Here is a 15604-nt window from a genome sequence, read left to right as displayed (position 1 = left end):
TTATTACTAGCCTAATGCTTATACTAGTAAGAATATTACTACTATAATATATATAGTTATAAGAGACTAGCACTTACTTAATAAAATTAGCGTTATAGTTTCTAATAATACTAGTGCTAATAGCACTTATATTAAGGCTCTATATCTATTTATTTTATAGTTATATATAGAAATAGATACCTAGTATTATTAAATTTAATGCTATAGCTATATCCTTAACCTCATTAGTTATACTATTATTCATAAGGTTAATAAGGAGGTATTTAAGTAAGAGTCTAACTATCTTATTAATATTAGTAAGATCTAAGAGAACTTAGCCTATTAGAGGACTAAAGGACCTATTAGTAAGCTTTAGAATATTATTAAGTATATTAGATTATTACTATAACGCTTAAAAGCCTTCTTATCTATTAGTAATAAGGCTAATAATAATAAGTATACCTTTATTCTATAAGAGGAGTTATTATAAGAGCTAAATCTAATATTAAGTAATACTACTTAATAGAACTTAATATATAATATAATCTACTACGCCCTACTTAAATATAGCTAGATTAATAGCTATATATACTACTCCCTAAGTCTTAAAAATAAGGATAATTATATCCCTAATAAGGATATCCTAACTAATAAGGATTAGTAAGTCCTCGCTAAGTTAAATAAGATATTTAAGCCTCTCTACTTATAAACTAAGTAATATAAAGGCTAAAGTAAAAGTAATAGGTATAGTTAACTCTAAGAGATCTTAGTAAGCCTTAAGTATCTCTTAGATTAACTTAAGGATTAGCGTAAGCTTTATAATACCCCTATTATAGAAGAGATTAACCTTATAGCTATATAAATATCCTAAAGTCTCTTATTATAGTAATCTTAATTAATAAGAGTATTATATTAATCTAGCTAAGCGTTAATCTTATAGACCCTATTAATTAATAGTATCCCTACTTATTTATAGTCTAAATATATTACTATATTACTATACCTCCCTTAAGCTACTAACTTTAACTCTTATATATTTATATACCTATTAATTATTAACAGCTAGTAAGTACTTAATAACTACTATAAAAAGCTTAAAGAGTCTCCCCTCTATACTACTACTATAATACTATACTTTAGTAGAGGTTTATAATAGCTTAAAAAGTATTAAAATACCTAAGAGACTTATAGGTAGCTCTATACTACTAAAGAAGGTCTTTAAGAGTATTAGGAGCAGTAGTATACTGAGATAACTATTTATACTAATAAATAAGCTTATCTAAAACCTCTATAAGGGTTATTTATATTAATCGTAATACCTCTAAAGCTTAAAAACTCTAATTATAGTTAATAGTTAAATAGTAGCCTTTATAATACTACTATTAATAAGATTAATAAGTTAGAGAAGTATTTTAACCTTATAGTTACCTAGCCTATTAATAATCCTATTTAGTAGTAGATTTTATATTAGTAGACCTTCCTAATACTTAGTAAGTTAGCCTTTAATATCTTTACTATCTTAGCGATAATAACTAACTATAAGAGGGTATTTAGCCTTACTAAACTAATACTAATATCATAGAAACTATTAATAAAGTTATTACTACTTAAGGAGATATAATACCTCTAGAATTAGGTTTAAGGTAGTAGTATTACTATTAGTAGGTATTACTTTAAGTAGAAGGGTTAATAGGGGGTAGGATAATATTATAACACTAGATAGGTATATTTCTAGCGTATTAAGATATTATAAGAGCCTTACTAACTTCCTAAATAGGTAATATTAATTAAATCAAATTAAGTCTGTTAAGTTAAGTAAGCTTTTAGTGAAAATCCAGTCAAACAGTTAAGCCTAACCCCTAGGCTTAACTTGTTTGATTGGTATGCAGCGCTACACTTAAGCACATGTAACGACCAGGATAGCACTTACATACGTCATTCAATCGTCGCAAGACCGTTAACCTGTCGAATAATTTTCCGTCAACACAGTCCTCTGGCAAGTAGAAAGTTTCGGGGTTGGTGTGAATGTAAATGGACTCTATCATCTCATGATGCGCACTTTGTGAGCTGTCGTGTCGTCCGACTTCATCGATGGATTGGTTGGTGCACAACGCGCATCTGAGCAATTGACTTGGCCACGCCTTATAGAAAGGTTGTCGAGAATTGGGAAATTCGTTCTGTGAGCGGTTTCTCAGCCTGTCTGTATATTGCAACTCGGAAGCTCTCTGGGCTATCAACTGAAGCCAGGCGCTTCCCCCTGTTCTCAGGTTCGCGCTACCCTTCGCCCATACCCTACTTAAGAATCTGATATCATGTCGCCAATTCCCCCTGACTTTACCTTGCTTTTCCTCGTCCCATCTCAACAAAGCTGCTTCGCCAAGCCTCGCTTTCGCAGAGGGAAATCAATTCTCCATCAGATACTCAGCCACAGGAGTTCTACGACAATTTATCATAACACCTGCGCAGACCGGTAACAGTGAAATAAATGATTCGACTCTCTGGGACTGCGAGTTGGTTGAAGGCAGATGCGCCGTGTCTGTTGCCTAAATCGACATTCTCGTGAACCTCTGTGGGTCACTTGTTACCAGACGCTGTGGACGCTGAAGCCGTCAGAAAGACTATCGGAGCGAAGGCTGGCCTTCCTGGGCCCCCGCCTTGACTTGCTTCTTTCCCGCGACCTCCTGTCCGCACCTGCCCGTCCTTCTCGCGTTAATTCGACCAGTCGCCGAAGGGGCACGAGCGTGCACGGATCTGTGTGTTGGGATTCATTTCCCGGAGAGAAGACGAATCTCGCTCCTGGCGCGCAGGCGAAGAACCGGATCAAGGTCGGCTGTGGTAAGGTCTGGGAGTCATCGGGTTCTTTGACTCTGAGGTACGCATCCCCAACCATAACATGCAGTAAATGGTGCTTGTGAGACAGATGTTGCCCTAGGTCCGATTGATATGAAAGCCGCACGGTGTTTGGTCTAGCATTATATATTTATGATGCTTTGTAACTCTTCAACCGCATGTCCTCTTTCTTCCTATCACTACCTTCCTATGTTGCGGGATGGAAGCTTTCAAGGGAAATACGCACTATTTGGCGTATTAGGGTCAACTATCGTAGTCGTGTTTGACTGTAGGGTCGTCGTAGTGTCGGATCTCAGTGAGCGTCAACCCTTAGCGACAGGCTGAAGCTCCTCCACATGCACCAAAGGCTTCGTCTTGCTCGACTTTGACAAAGTGCGCCGACTGAGTTCCAGCAGCTTTGGGAAGAGCCTCCATGCCAGATATCTCGCAGCCGGCATGCAGGCGACCGCAATTCCAACGCAGAGCTCGATATGAGACCAGATTACACCCCCAAGTAACTCAGCTGTAGAAATATTTGTTATTATTCCAGTGGAACACAGCTTTTGAACAGGGGTGCTCACCAGTAATGTTGGGTGTTTTCGCAAAGTCTAGCAGGCTTTTGATCCGAACGATGCTGACAATAGTGAGGCTTTGGATCGTCAGAATCATGGCATATCTAGGAAGAAGAGATGCGAATCACTTATAAAATCCCAACACTGAACATGGCCATCACGCTAATCTTCCTCCTCAGCGGCATGTTAAGTTTGTATATCTGAGTGAGTGGAAGAATGAGCATCCACACGTCCAAGCCGACATTGATGGCGACGTGTGCGAGTACAATATCCTGTAGGCTGAGGCATTTACCCGCATGCTCACCATCCCAGCCGTTCCAGTAGTGTTGTATGGGTTGGCACTGGAATATACTGAGTAACACAAACAAAGTGCATAAAATAAAGTTGAACACTTGAGTTCCCCAGAGGACGGTTCGAATTGAGCTCATGTGAAAGACTCGGAGATAAAGATAGAGTATCGATGCTTTGATCAATGCGAGGTCGACTATGTAAAAGAATTGTATGATGAAAACAAGCTGCTCGTACCGAGTATTAATTCTCAGGTTCTTCAATAATCGACCGAGGGAGATGAAGCTACCTTCAGAAACATAGTCACCTCATCGGGTTGCAGAACCCATATATCTCGTCCGAGGCCGTAGGAGAGCACTAATGCAAAGGTAAGCCGGAGTTTCAATGAAGATTGTCCACTGAGAAACTTACTAATGAGGACCAATGTGGGAAAGGGTACGAATAGGATCTGATTGAATGAGAAATCGGGAGGCCAAACGATGTTTCGAGTAGTGCAACATACGAATGCCAGGCTGACAGTTGTATCTTCAGCGCCCCATGGCGTCAAACGGAAGGCCCAACTAGCCAGGCGAATAGCCATGAAAATAATGGGTAATATTATCAGGCATCCTATCGTGTATCTTGCGCTATGCCTCTTGTCCGTTGAAGGGAACCCGCATGCTGACCATGTCAGGTTTTGAACAGCTGCAAGAGAATATTAGCCGATTGATCCTCTGCATAGAGAAAGCGTCGCGCAAGAACTGAAGACATACTGAGAGCTTCCTTGATTGTGCAGCCCTTCTGGACGCAGTCGCCTATAAGACCATTGAATGTTGGGTTAGTGCACAGGCATGTCGTGTTTTCGATCGTGCAAGGAGACTGCGGGAGGGCAGTGATGGCACATGTGACCTGCCCCGGCGTTAACAAATATCGGCTACACGTTGTCTTCCACGACGATGACCAACGGATTGACGAACAGCACAGGCGGGGGCAGCGGCCAAAGCATCGGTGAAAGGAGATGCAACAGTCAGCCTGGCAGCCCCAGTAATCAACAGAATACCGAGCGAGAGTCGCATCTTTCAGGTTGCGCCAGAAAGAAAGGAGGAGGGAGCAAAGAAAGTATGTGTCGGCAGCTGTGGGATGAGTTTCATTTTTTAAAACCCATAGTTGCTTGGATTTGACGGAAACGTACAGTGGGAGTCGCCACACTGGTGGTCTCTCCTGATAAACCAATTCCGATGTTCCTTCGCGCGGCCGCACAACTGCGTCGAAGGTGGTAGTGTTCTCTCGCTTTTCTCTCTTTAGTGACTATGTGGTTTAGAAAGAATGGGGGCCTCTTTTGTGCTGCGAACTTGGCGCGAATGGCATTCAGATGTCTCAGACTAGAGGTGGTCCGAGAAGGCCTAGACCATGCCATCCGTCTTTGTTCTAGCGCCTGTCGTCTGGGACGGATAGAGCACTATCCGTTGGCGTCGCGCGATCTTAATTGAAGGCTTGACCGTCATCGCCACTGTTAAGTGGCATAAACAGCGGCAGGTACAGGTGGCTTCCATTCAGGGGGCAAACTCCTGAATCAATACGTAGTAGATGCCCATGTATCGAGCGATACAATCTGTGGAAGGATTTCAACGGCTACTTTATTTCAGCCTGCGAGTTTCTGCAAGCCATCTGCCTCACCAAGTGACGCCCTCGACTGCTGTGGCAGTCTATGCTTGACAAGGTCTGGGGGCGTAGTGTGATCTTGGACTACTAAATACGCGTGAAGAAAACGGCGGTAGCCACTTGGTTCACCGGCGCCACTTCCACTCCGCCACAGAGCCATCATGACTCTACGAATAACATACCGCTTGTGGAAATTGCAATAACTCCGAAAGTCGTCACTGGAATCATACTGAAGTATATCGTTAGACTTGTCAATGTCATCCATGTTGGTCTGGAAGTGCTCTGGCAATGTCTTCGGGGGTTGCGTTAGCCACTTCTGTCAGTTAACACAACGGCTGCGGTTGTTGATGGCAATGTCGATGACACTTTCAGGCAAATCTTTGATCCTAAAATTCTTCTGAGACTGCTAAGCTTAGCTTCACATGATTTATATTAATGGTAGCTTGAACGTATCTGAGCAGCTACCCACAAGTGCATCGTGTTTCTGACGAAGCAATTTCCGAGCAACGATTCCCACACGGCAGCGATTTTCCAATTTTAAGGTACTTTGAGAATCACGCCGCACGCGCTTCTGTGTTGAATAACTATCCACAAAATCTGCACGTATCTGATATCCCGAATCAAGTCTTTTGATGGTGGGAGGGCCCACGGGCAACACTTCCCCGCCACTTACGAGCCATGCATCTTGTTCTCAGATTCAAGGAGGCAACATGTGGATACGATGGATACGAGAGAATACGGTGGATGCGAGAGATATGACGGAGCCGGCGCGGTTTGCGCATCGGCTATTTCTTATGCCGATTTAGCGATGTATCCAGTACTGAAGAGGAGAGAGCAGCGTGATTTATTTGGACAAGAGTTCTTCGTTAGTTAAGCACGTAGTCAATTACATCTTGTCAGTAATATCGACGGAGAGAGATTTGCGGCGGACCATATTGACGATCACCGCATGAGATTTCGATGGCGAGAAGACCTCATGGAAAGACAATGGATTACTTGAAACAATCCTTGTAACAACTTCCACGACAGATTTATGCATGGATTCACCCGTAGCCGTACCGACTCATGTCTGGTAACTCTCTATAATTTCCCTGCCATGTGCCGAACGTAGGCCCCCTTCCAGTGTGAAGCTCCGACCTCGTGGAAATCCCGTCTGGAACTCCTCGGCGCCGCTCCTTCATAAAGCCTCCCTCCCAATGGTCTGACAAGACACTGCTCGTAATAATATGCATTGAGATATCTCTCGCCATTCTCTGTATTGTCAACCTTGCCGCTGGGCATCCAGGTAACACCCACGCCGTTTGCCTTTCGGCCATTTCTATATATCGCGTGGGCTCTCCTTTTGATCTCCAGCAGAGGGCTTTACAAAGAATATCTCTGATGACGAATTTATCTATGCATATCCAGCTTTGGTCCATGGTTACGTGGAAGGGCAATCGTTGACAAAGTATAACTTTTTACAGTTGTTAAGCAGATACAATTGACTCAGTTGTCAAACGATTATGTTACTGCTGATAGACCGGTCGACCACGGCGGTGCATATGATACTAGAGTACGATCAAATGTTTCTATCCCCGCGTTTCCGTGATTCTGTCAGCCAGTCTCTCGAGCGTTACATCACGAAAGAAGCTCCCTCAACAAGCGCAATGGAAGTAGCTATTCTTGGAAAGATTTCGCTACTTTAAAGTTTTGCGGCGTCCATCGCGGATGATCAAGTCCACGGGCAACGTCACGCTGTGGAGATGCGATTGGCCTTAGTGAGGAGGAGAAGAAGAGTCGCCAAATCTCTTGCCTACTTTGTGGAGGTCCGTTCATTGAACCGAAGACTAGCAGTATAGGGCATCTTGTGTGTTCCGACTCCCAGGAGAAAACGTTCTCTTGTCTGGTTTGGTCCGGGGACCACGATAATTTGTGCGATCTTCACATGTGAATATTATGGCCGGATCGGCTGGACACTGCGAAGATCGGGATTCGTTCCCGCTATCTTCCTCGTCTTCTTCCTCATCCTACACATTTCCCGGAGTCGGTAATGCGAGCGGCAAGTGCTTGTCACTCCGGAAAACGTGTCTCAGCCCGTGAGCTGAATTATCATTCGCTGCAGTGACTTCCGCTGATGGGCGATGGCGGCTCTGTCAGGCTGGGCTGATGGCGGACAGCATTGTTTGCGAGGTCATAGTGAGTAGCGCATCAGTGCTGATCGCCAATCAGTCGCGGAGGGGGGATTTCAGCTAGATGTCTCAGACAAGATTAGATAGAATAAGGTCTATTATCTCAGTACCTAATCGGAGCTCGGAAGCCGGGTCCGCTCCGGCAGACCAGACCTGGGCCCCGTCTGGCACGGGCCGTGCCGCTTCCAATTCGTCCGTCGTAACTCTGTCGGGTATTCCTGGTTTCACAGCTCCTGTTGCAAAACAGCAAAATTAGCTGCAGAACGTACACTACCTTCGCAATCATCATTGTAACCTCGGTGCCGATCATCTACTTCTTCACCCAGACATGAAAGCTCTTGACGAGGACATTGACAAAATTTCTCGGGCCTGGCGATTCTCCGACGCGAGAGGGGCAAACAAGCGGAGGAACACTTTACAAATGCCGCAAGTGTTGGCGATCAACCGACTTTTATGCGATGCATTGGGTGGCGTCATTGGTGGCTGGTAAAGCGCGTCGCCCGCGCTTCCTTCGCGCACTTCGCCCCATGAGGCTAGTCCGAAGTTAGCAAGCTCGATGGAACATACATCATTTATCCCTTCTACCCCTCACTCATTGCATTCAGTGTTCTGGCTGGAATCTGACTCTATCCCTTGTCGTCTCCCATTCCTGTCACACAATGGGCCATCCTGGATGAACCAACACTGGCCATGGAACATGATATGTCGCTTTGCAGTACCTGCTCATCTATCGATCTCCTCAACATCCCCACATACCCAGAAAAGTACATTCTCAACAAGGGATCCATATTTCGACCCATCTTAAGTTTGTTGCAAGTTTGGGGTCCTTGGAAAGAAGATGAAGTATCGCAATTTGGCGTTCCGTTCCACCGAACTTTCGAAGACCTGTTGAGCGCATCAGCAGAGTGCGCCGTCTGTATCGCGGCGCTCAACGGCGCTTATGTCTTCAAGAGCTGGCTCGCCCAATTGAGCAACAAAGACGAACACATCAGCAAGTACCTCAAGGACGGGTCAGTTTGGGAGATGCGACTCGTCAAATACTCCAAGGACACGGAAAACATCCTGGTCATATCGTTTGACGCGGAAAAGAATGATATCAATCTGATTGGTGCTTTCAGACTTTGTGTTGATGAGAGCGACCCATTGGGCTCCTCAATTACCGGACGATGCTTGAGGAACAATCCGACACATGGCACAATGTTCAAGCAAATTGCGAAATGGGTGACAGATTGCAATCGAGACCATGCGCAGCTCGAGTGCTGTGTCGGCGACGTGAACTTGCCCACGAGAGTTCTCGACGTTGGTATTCACGACGAGCAAACGAACATCAAACTATGCGAAGTCCGAAACGCATCTGGAAAATACGCCGCCTTGAGTTACATGTGGGGTCAAGGAAAGGATCATTTCCGGACCACCATTGCCAGTCTAGAAGATTACAAGGCCGGCATCGAAATCAAGGCCATGCCGCAAACATTTCAGGATGCCGTCATCACGACGCGAAGATTGGGACTGCGCTATCTCTGGATTGACGCACTCTGGTCAGTAACTTTTAGGGACAAGAATGCCAATGTCCCCAAAGGAAAACGCTGACATCACATAGCATTATTCAAGACGATACCACGGACTGGGGCAGAGAGGCTGCAAAGATGGGTGACGTTTACTCGAATGCCTACATCGTGCTTTCTGTCTTGAAATCAAGTAATGACGGGGCAGGCTTTTTGGGCCCCCCCGAGACACTGTCATACGCAACCTGCCCTTACACTGCCCAGGGAGTGACCGGTACTCTCTTCGTTTGCGACATACCTCGCACACAGTCATGCTACATCAGTAGCGAGGACTTTGTGTGGGATGAGCCACTGTCGAAGAGAGGCTGGACTCTACAGGAGCGGTGGCTCGCGCCTCGTCTCGTCCATTTCGGTCCGCAGCAGATGATGTTTGAGTGCAACGCGCACTTCTTGTGCCAAGACGGAACCAAATTCGCAGGGCGCTACAGCAACGCCAAAAAAGACTGGGATACCGTTCACGACGAAGAGCGTGTTCTACGAGCCTCTACTGAGTGGACGGAGTTGGTAAGCGAGTATTCCACACGGAAACTGACCCGAGGCACGGACAAACTCCCCGCTATATCTGGTATTTCACGGATGATTGCAGATCAGATCAACGACCAGTATGTTGCTGGGCTTTGGCGCAAGGCAATGATTGAGGGATTATCATGGGAGTGTACCGAGCCTGAGCCAGCTGCCTCTCAGTATCAAGCACCGTCCTGGTCTTGGGCATCTGTCAACGGGACCGTTTCGCAGCAAAGCTTCGGCAACTGGCTGGCCCATGACGGTTTTGATTTGACCGTTCTTGGCCTCTCCAGAGTGTTGGATTGTGAAGTTACACCCAAAGGCGACGATCTTTATGGCGAGGTTCTTACCTGCACTTTGAAGATGGAAGGACTTTTCAAGACTATAGGTCCTTTGGGCTGTCATCCAGAGGAGACGAAGTTAAGGTTCCATGTCAAGAACATTCCCGGAGCTGTATGCAGCATCAAGTTTGATACCACTGACGGCGCAAAGAAAGCTTCAAATGCAGTAACGAGCTGGTTCATGCTGTTTCAAATGACTCAACGATATGACAAGCCCGGAGCTAAGCGTCACATGCATCAAGAGGGAATTGTTATTGTATCAAAAGGCGAGGGCTTGTACCAGCGCCTTGGAAAGTTGCGTATCGAATACGGTGAATGGGAAGATAACAAGCTCATACCTGATTTTGAGACGCGTACTATAGCTATTGAATGACAGCATGTCTCTTATGACGGAGGGAAATTCACACTAAAATTCCACAAGACAGTCTTGTGTATGGAAAGTACTAAAGTTCTCAGTTTCACAATTGCGGGGAAAGCAGATCCATGCCAGAGCAGAATGGACGAGAGTTTCAAAAGCAGGGCGCTTGTTAGGCGTGGACAGGATCTAGGCGCTGCTCATCCACTCAGATTTGAGGGATTTGATCCTCAACGTAATCTTATATGCTGACGATAGTGTTTGACTAAGAGCCCATGTAGGCACACGGTAGAACTGTCTCACTTACCTACTGTCAAGTGAGTTATGACATGATGAACTGAGAAAGAATTCCAGATTTTCTTCGTTGTATCCCTCTTTCTGGCTCTAATGACGGTTGCCAGAACATCTTTGTCATTGGTTTATGTCCATGCTGTGAAGTCTGCCTCTGTAGGGCTTTCGTTGAAGTTGACTTGCTTCTCAAAAACACGTCTCGGTAACGGCCATTCCAAGGTCTGAGGTTTTGTGGTCCGCACCGAGCACAGTGGAGCGATGGTCCCGTCACGATGTTGGTACCCTGCCTGCGACGTGGATCTCACGTAGTCCCTGTGAAATAGGATTTTGACTGTGTTGGCAACGCGCCCACGCCTTCACCCTTACTCCATCCCGGATTCAGACATTGTATAAAACAGGTATTGCCCTGTGACCTAGTTGTCTGGCACAGTTGTCGTACAGTCGCATTCAAGCTGAGCGACGTATTTTGTGCTCCGAGACTGAAGATTGTACGCGGTGTCTGCTGTTACGCTGTCGATTTGAGTGGTCCCCACAAACGGCCACGTTGTCCATGCCTTTCCTACACAGCCTTGGCCGATATTATCACCAGTTGCGACTTCTCTCATCCAGAAGTGACAGCCTAGTGTGGTAGCCGCCAGTGCGGATTCAGCAAAGTAAAAGAGCACAGCACCACGAATTTCCAGCTTTTCAATTGTAGATCGAATGAAATGCTACATGTGTTAGTAGGGTAATAAAATTTGCGGAGTGCTGCTGATTTGTAGACTTACATTCTGAAAGGTTTGAGTATTTGCGACAGCTGATTCTGACGCGATGCTATGAAAATTGCTTCGGAGAGAGGATACAGGCTCGAGACCGTCGATCAGAGATGGAGAGAATGCATTGGATGTGGTTGGGCTTAAAAAGTAGAACGCATGGAGAGAATGCTTTTGTGTTTATAAGATGGAAATTTGCGACGGCACTGCGTTCTCCCACTACCGCACTTATTGAATGATAACTGTTGCACCTGGCTAGATACGCGCAGAACCTTTGATTGTGATCGGTTGATGGGGGGAAATCCTAAGAGCTTATTTAACTCATCTCCTATTGGGGCATGCCATTTTTTCTGCTGGGTCGCTGAACGTGTACAAGTGATTTCAAAGCATTCCATCACCATCAGTTCTTTGGAGCTGTCCCTATTTGCAAACATGTCTTTCAATGCTTTGATTTGATCTCAAACACTCCACCAGCTGTCGCGATCGGTTTCAACGCGGATGATACGACTTGACTCGTGGCTGAGTCGCTGCTGCCTGCTGAGAATACACCCTGGGCACTGCCACTGGTGGAATAGAGGACAACGAATGTTTTAGGTTGATAGAAGACAGTTGCTAAGGTTTCTCTCACTGGCAGTTTGGGTGCTTCCGCTTATTTAGGTTACCGGGCGGGTTACTCCTTGCTGACAGGTCTCGTGGATTCTTGTACTAATCATGGCTGCGAAGCGGCTTACCCCTTGTCCTCAAATCCTCTTTTTCTCATCTCGAAAGATCGTGTGGCGCGTGAATTCGTGGGGTTTGACGCGGTGCTAGCCTCATTCTACGTGTTTTACTCTAGTTAAGCAGGGGAATGCACTATTGGATAGCGCAGGAAACTCTACGAAAACAGCCTCTGAGACGTCCATGAGAGCCGGCTCATGAATGCCACAAACATGCTTGGATGACCGATGAGAGCGAATGGTAATGAATGGTTGACGGACGACGGGTTGAATCATAAAGGTCAAATCTACCATTTAAACGTTAATGCACAGTGGGGCTGCCAGGCAAACCCATCATCTGCCCGGACATTGAACATTGATATAGGAATGCGGAAGAAATTTCCTTCCTGGGATTCTGCGTCGCAAGAAACATCGAGTTCCAGACGCACAATTTATTACGAAGGGCTGAATACGAAGAGAATTTGATACACCGACTGTATCAGACATTATCACCATCGGTGGCTGTGCCAGTGCGCAGGGCGTAGTGTCCGAGTTCTAATTCCAACGTAATATTAATTGCATATCCAATAAGACTAAGAAACCTAACGATCGAAGGAACATACCACCATTCTAGGCCAGACAACTACATTCTTGAGATCTCTTTCTAATTACTAGAAAATGAAGCTGTTCACCGCCATACTTGTATCTTTGACAGTGGCCGTAGCCCTGATAGCCGAAACTCCCTCCAAAGTTACCCGCGACAGACCCGACCCTATTCTGGCCACCAACAAATGCGTAAGAGTCTCGGAGGGCACTTGTCATCACACACACTAACAGATTTTAGCTCTGCTTTGCTAATAGCAACGCTGTGAGCAGACCCTGTCATTCGTAAATGCAAATATGATACTGACAGGTATTTAGGAATGCCCGAAAAAGACTTATATCGACCGATAAGAAGTAGATTTAAGCGAACGCTGGGCACCTTAGGTAGCTCGATGGCTTCGAATCCGTCACATGTTATAAATAGCGGTGAAGTTCGTGGTCTCTTATAATCACAGCATAGTGAAGGAAGTTTTGATTGATAATCAGTAGCATCATCAGTAGCGTGCTCATCTAAATTAGTAATAGACTGTAGTTCCCAGCAATAATCTTAGTTCTGATCTATTGTAGATGTGGAGTACTTTACGAAAGGATATATAATTACCTTTCCTCTACCTAAACTTCATAATAGTCTCATACCAGCTTAATGCAAGAATCTTACGTTATATAAGAAGGGCGGCAGTGGAATAGTGAGCTAGTGCTCTTCATAGTTAAAAGCTTTCTGATACATATAGCTTTATATAGTAAATCCCAGGGGCTACATATTACAACCTAATATTATAACCTATTATACATAGATAACAGTCGACTGACCTACTTAGGCGTTAAATAGCTAGGATAAGATATTTATACTATAGGATTATAGGAATAGCAGGAACTCACTTAGTATAGAAGAACTATAGTATAAGTTATATAATAATAAAATAAAGAAATAATTAGTAGAGTATAAGAAAGAATACTTAGTAATTAGTTAGCTATACTAACTAATTATAATTACTTTATACACCTAAGTAATCACCTTTAAGTAAATAAAGAACACTATTTAGGATTTATATATAGTATAACCTTAAGCCTAGCTTATAGTTAGACTTCTATAGCTCTTTAGTAATTAACTTAGTATTTATCCTCATAGATACTCTTAGCTTACCTTTACTATAAATCACTTATTAAGTCTAAAACTAATCACCTTAGCCTCTAAAGACCTAATCTACTATTAGCCTATAACCTATAACCTAAACTATAACCCTAGTATACTGTTATAACATATTAATCCCTAGCTTCTATTAGTAGACCTTATTATTAAATAGCTAACTATAACACTTTAATTACTCCTATTTAGTAAGTTAATTATTAATACCTACTAATAGTAAAACGATAAGTATGTCTTTATATACCTCTACTAAGTTACCTACTCTAAGGACCTCCTCCTCTTTATAGTAGCTAGTCTAGAACCTAGCTAAAGAACTTAAAGGAGCCTCTATAGTAGTAGACTCTAACGATAAAGTAACCCTAAAGAAAGATATTTATAAACGCTTTTAAGCTAAAGTTAAGAAGGGAGATAATAATATCGCTAAGGTTTAAACTATATATAATAATACTGCTATAGAACTTTAAGGCTTTAAAGAAATAATATAATAACTAGGAAATAGCCCTTAATATATTATAGACCTAGAAAATAAAGTTATCTAACTTAGAGGATAAAATAGTAACGCTAATATTAAAGAACTCTAAGAAGAAATTTATACTTTATATATAGCTACTAATATTATTATAACCCCTACTAGAGGATAATAGAAACTTAAACTTAGTACCCTAATTACTTATAATAGTACCCCTAGATAACTTAAATTATTCCTAATCTAAGTTAAGAACTATTAAAACTTCTACTATAGAGACTTTACTAGCTAAACTAAGAAAGTTATCTATATTACTACTTACTTATAAGGATAAGCCTTTAAGTAGTTTAAACTTATCTAAGAAGAATTTCTTAGGTATAAAACCTTAGATAAATATTCTACTAAGACTTATAATATCTATAGTAGCTTTAAGAGATTTAAAGATATTTTCTACTCTCTCTTTTAAAACCTTAATAAGAAATAATAAGCTAAAAGAGACCTTATATAGCTATAATAGATAAAGTTAACTAAAGAATATATTACTATATTTAGATAACTTAATATCTAACTTAACTTTATTAAAGAAACTAAGATCTTTATATTCTATTAAGGACTTAAGGATAAAGTTAAAGATAAGATTATTAAGATTAATTACCCTAAAGACTTTCTCTAATATACTAACCTTATTATTAAGATTAATAATTAACTTTTTAAACGCTATAAGGAAAAAAGTGAGAAATAATAAAGACCTAACTCTAAACGTAAGTACTAATAGTAGCTTTATTAGAAGTTTAACCCCTAATAGAATAATAATAAACCCTATAATAACTAAAATAATACCTACTAGAATACTACCTATAGATAGTATAGTAAACCTATAGATCTTAGTATAATAACTAAACCTAATAATAAGAAGCCTTAAAACCTTAAGTGTTATAATTATAATAAATAAGGATATATTACTAGAGATTATAAGTAGCCTAAAAAGCTTCCTTAGAAGCTAGTAGCTAAATAACTATAATAAGTTAATACTATTATAAAAATACTATATATATCTTAGTCTTAGACTAAATATTATAATAATAACTATTAAATCCACTTTAAAGATAAGGAAATATTAGGACACTACCTAAGAGATAGTAACCTTAAGTAGTCTAGATATAATATAACTACTCTAGATATACGTCTAAAAACCCTAGTAATAATATATATTAGTAATAATAAGATCTAAAGAAAAACTAGAGAATAACTAGATAAGATGCTATAAGTATAGCAACTCTAACTAATTCCTAGTTCTACCCTTAAAACGACTAATAACTAAGAGAATAATAATAAGTAGAAACTCTCACGCCTCTAGGTAGCTAAAGAAATATATCTAGAAAGGATCTAAGAAAAACCTTATAACCTA

At 42.3% G+C, this 15604-nt stretch overlaps 3 protein-coding genes across 3 annotated transcripts; 1 reads left to right on the top strand and 2 right to left on the bottom strand.

Moving 5' to 3' along the window:
• Nucleotides 1-3131: 3131 nt before the first annotated feature.
• GCG54_00014034 (uncharacterized protein) lies at nucleotides 3132-3477 on the bottom strand (the record flags this gene model as incomplete). Its single annotated transcript, XM_045413877.1, has 2 exons — nucleotides 3132-3331; nucleotides 3390-3477. The coding sequence occupies 2 exons, from the start codon at nucleotides 3475-3477 to the stop codon at nucleotides 3132-3134; spliced, it is 288 nt and encodes a 95-aa protein (XP_045261956.1).
• Nucleotides 3478-3508: 31 nt separating this feature from the next.
• GCG54_00014033 (uncharacterized protein) lies at nucleotides 3509-4723 on the bottom strand (the record flags this gene model as incomplete). The annotated part of the gene is made up of 4 exons (XM_045413876.1): nucleotides 3509-3925; nucleotides 3958-4352; nucleotides 4421-4556; nucleotides 4613-4723. 4 exons carry the CDS (start codon nucleotides 4721-4723, stop codon nucleotides 3509-3511), a joined length of 1059 nt encoding a protein of 352 aa, XP_045261955.1.
• Nucleotides 4724-8167: 3444 nt separating this feature from the next.
• Nucleotides 8168-9546, top strand: GCG54_00014032 (uncharacterized protein; the record flags this gene model as incomplete). The annotated part of the gene is made up of 2 exons (XM_045413875.1): nucleotides 8168-9015; nucleotides 9078-9546. Coding segments are annotated over 2 exons (1317 nt in total), but the record flags the coding sequence as incomplete, so codon positions are not given.
• Between the last annotated feature and the right edge of the window lie 6058 nt (nucleotides 9547-15604).

The sequence above is a fragment of the Colletotrichum gloeosporioides genome (genome assembly GCF_011800055.1).
Source record: "Colletotrichum gloeosporioides strain Lc1 chromosome Unknown consensus_60, whole genome shotgun sequence".
NCBI classification, from domain to species: Eukaryota; Fungi; Ascomycota; class Sordariomycetes; order Glomerellales; family Glomerellaceae; genus Colletotrichum; species Colletotrichum gloeosporioides.
Note: the sequence above shows the minus strand (reverse complement) of the source record. Positions and strands in the feature narration are given on the sequence as shown.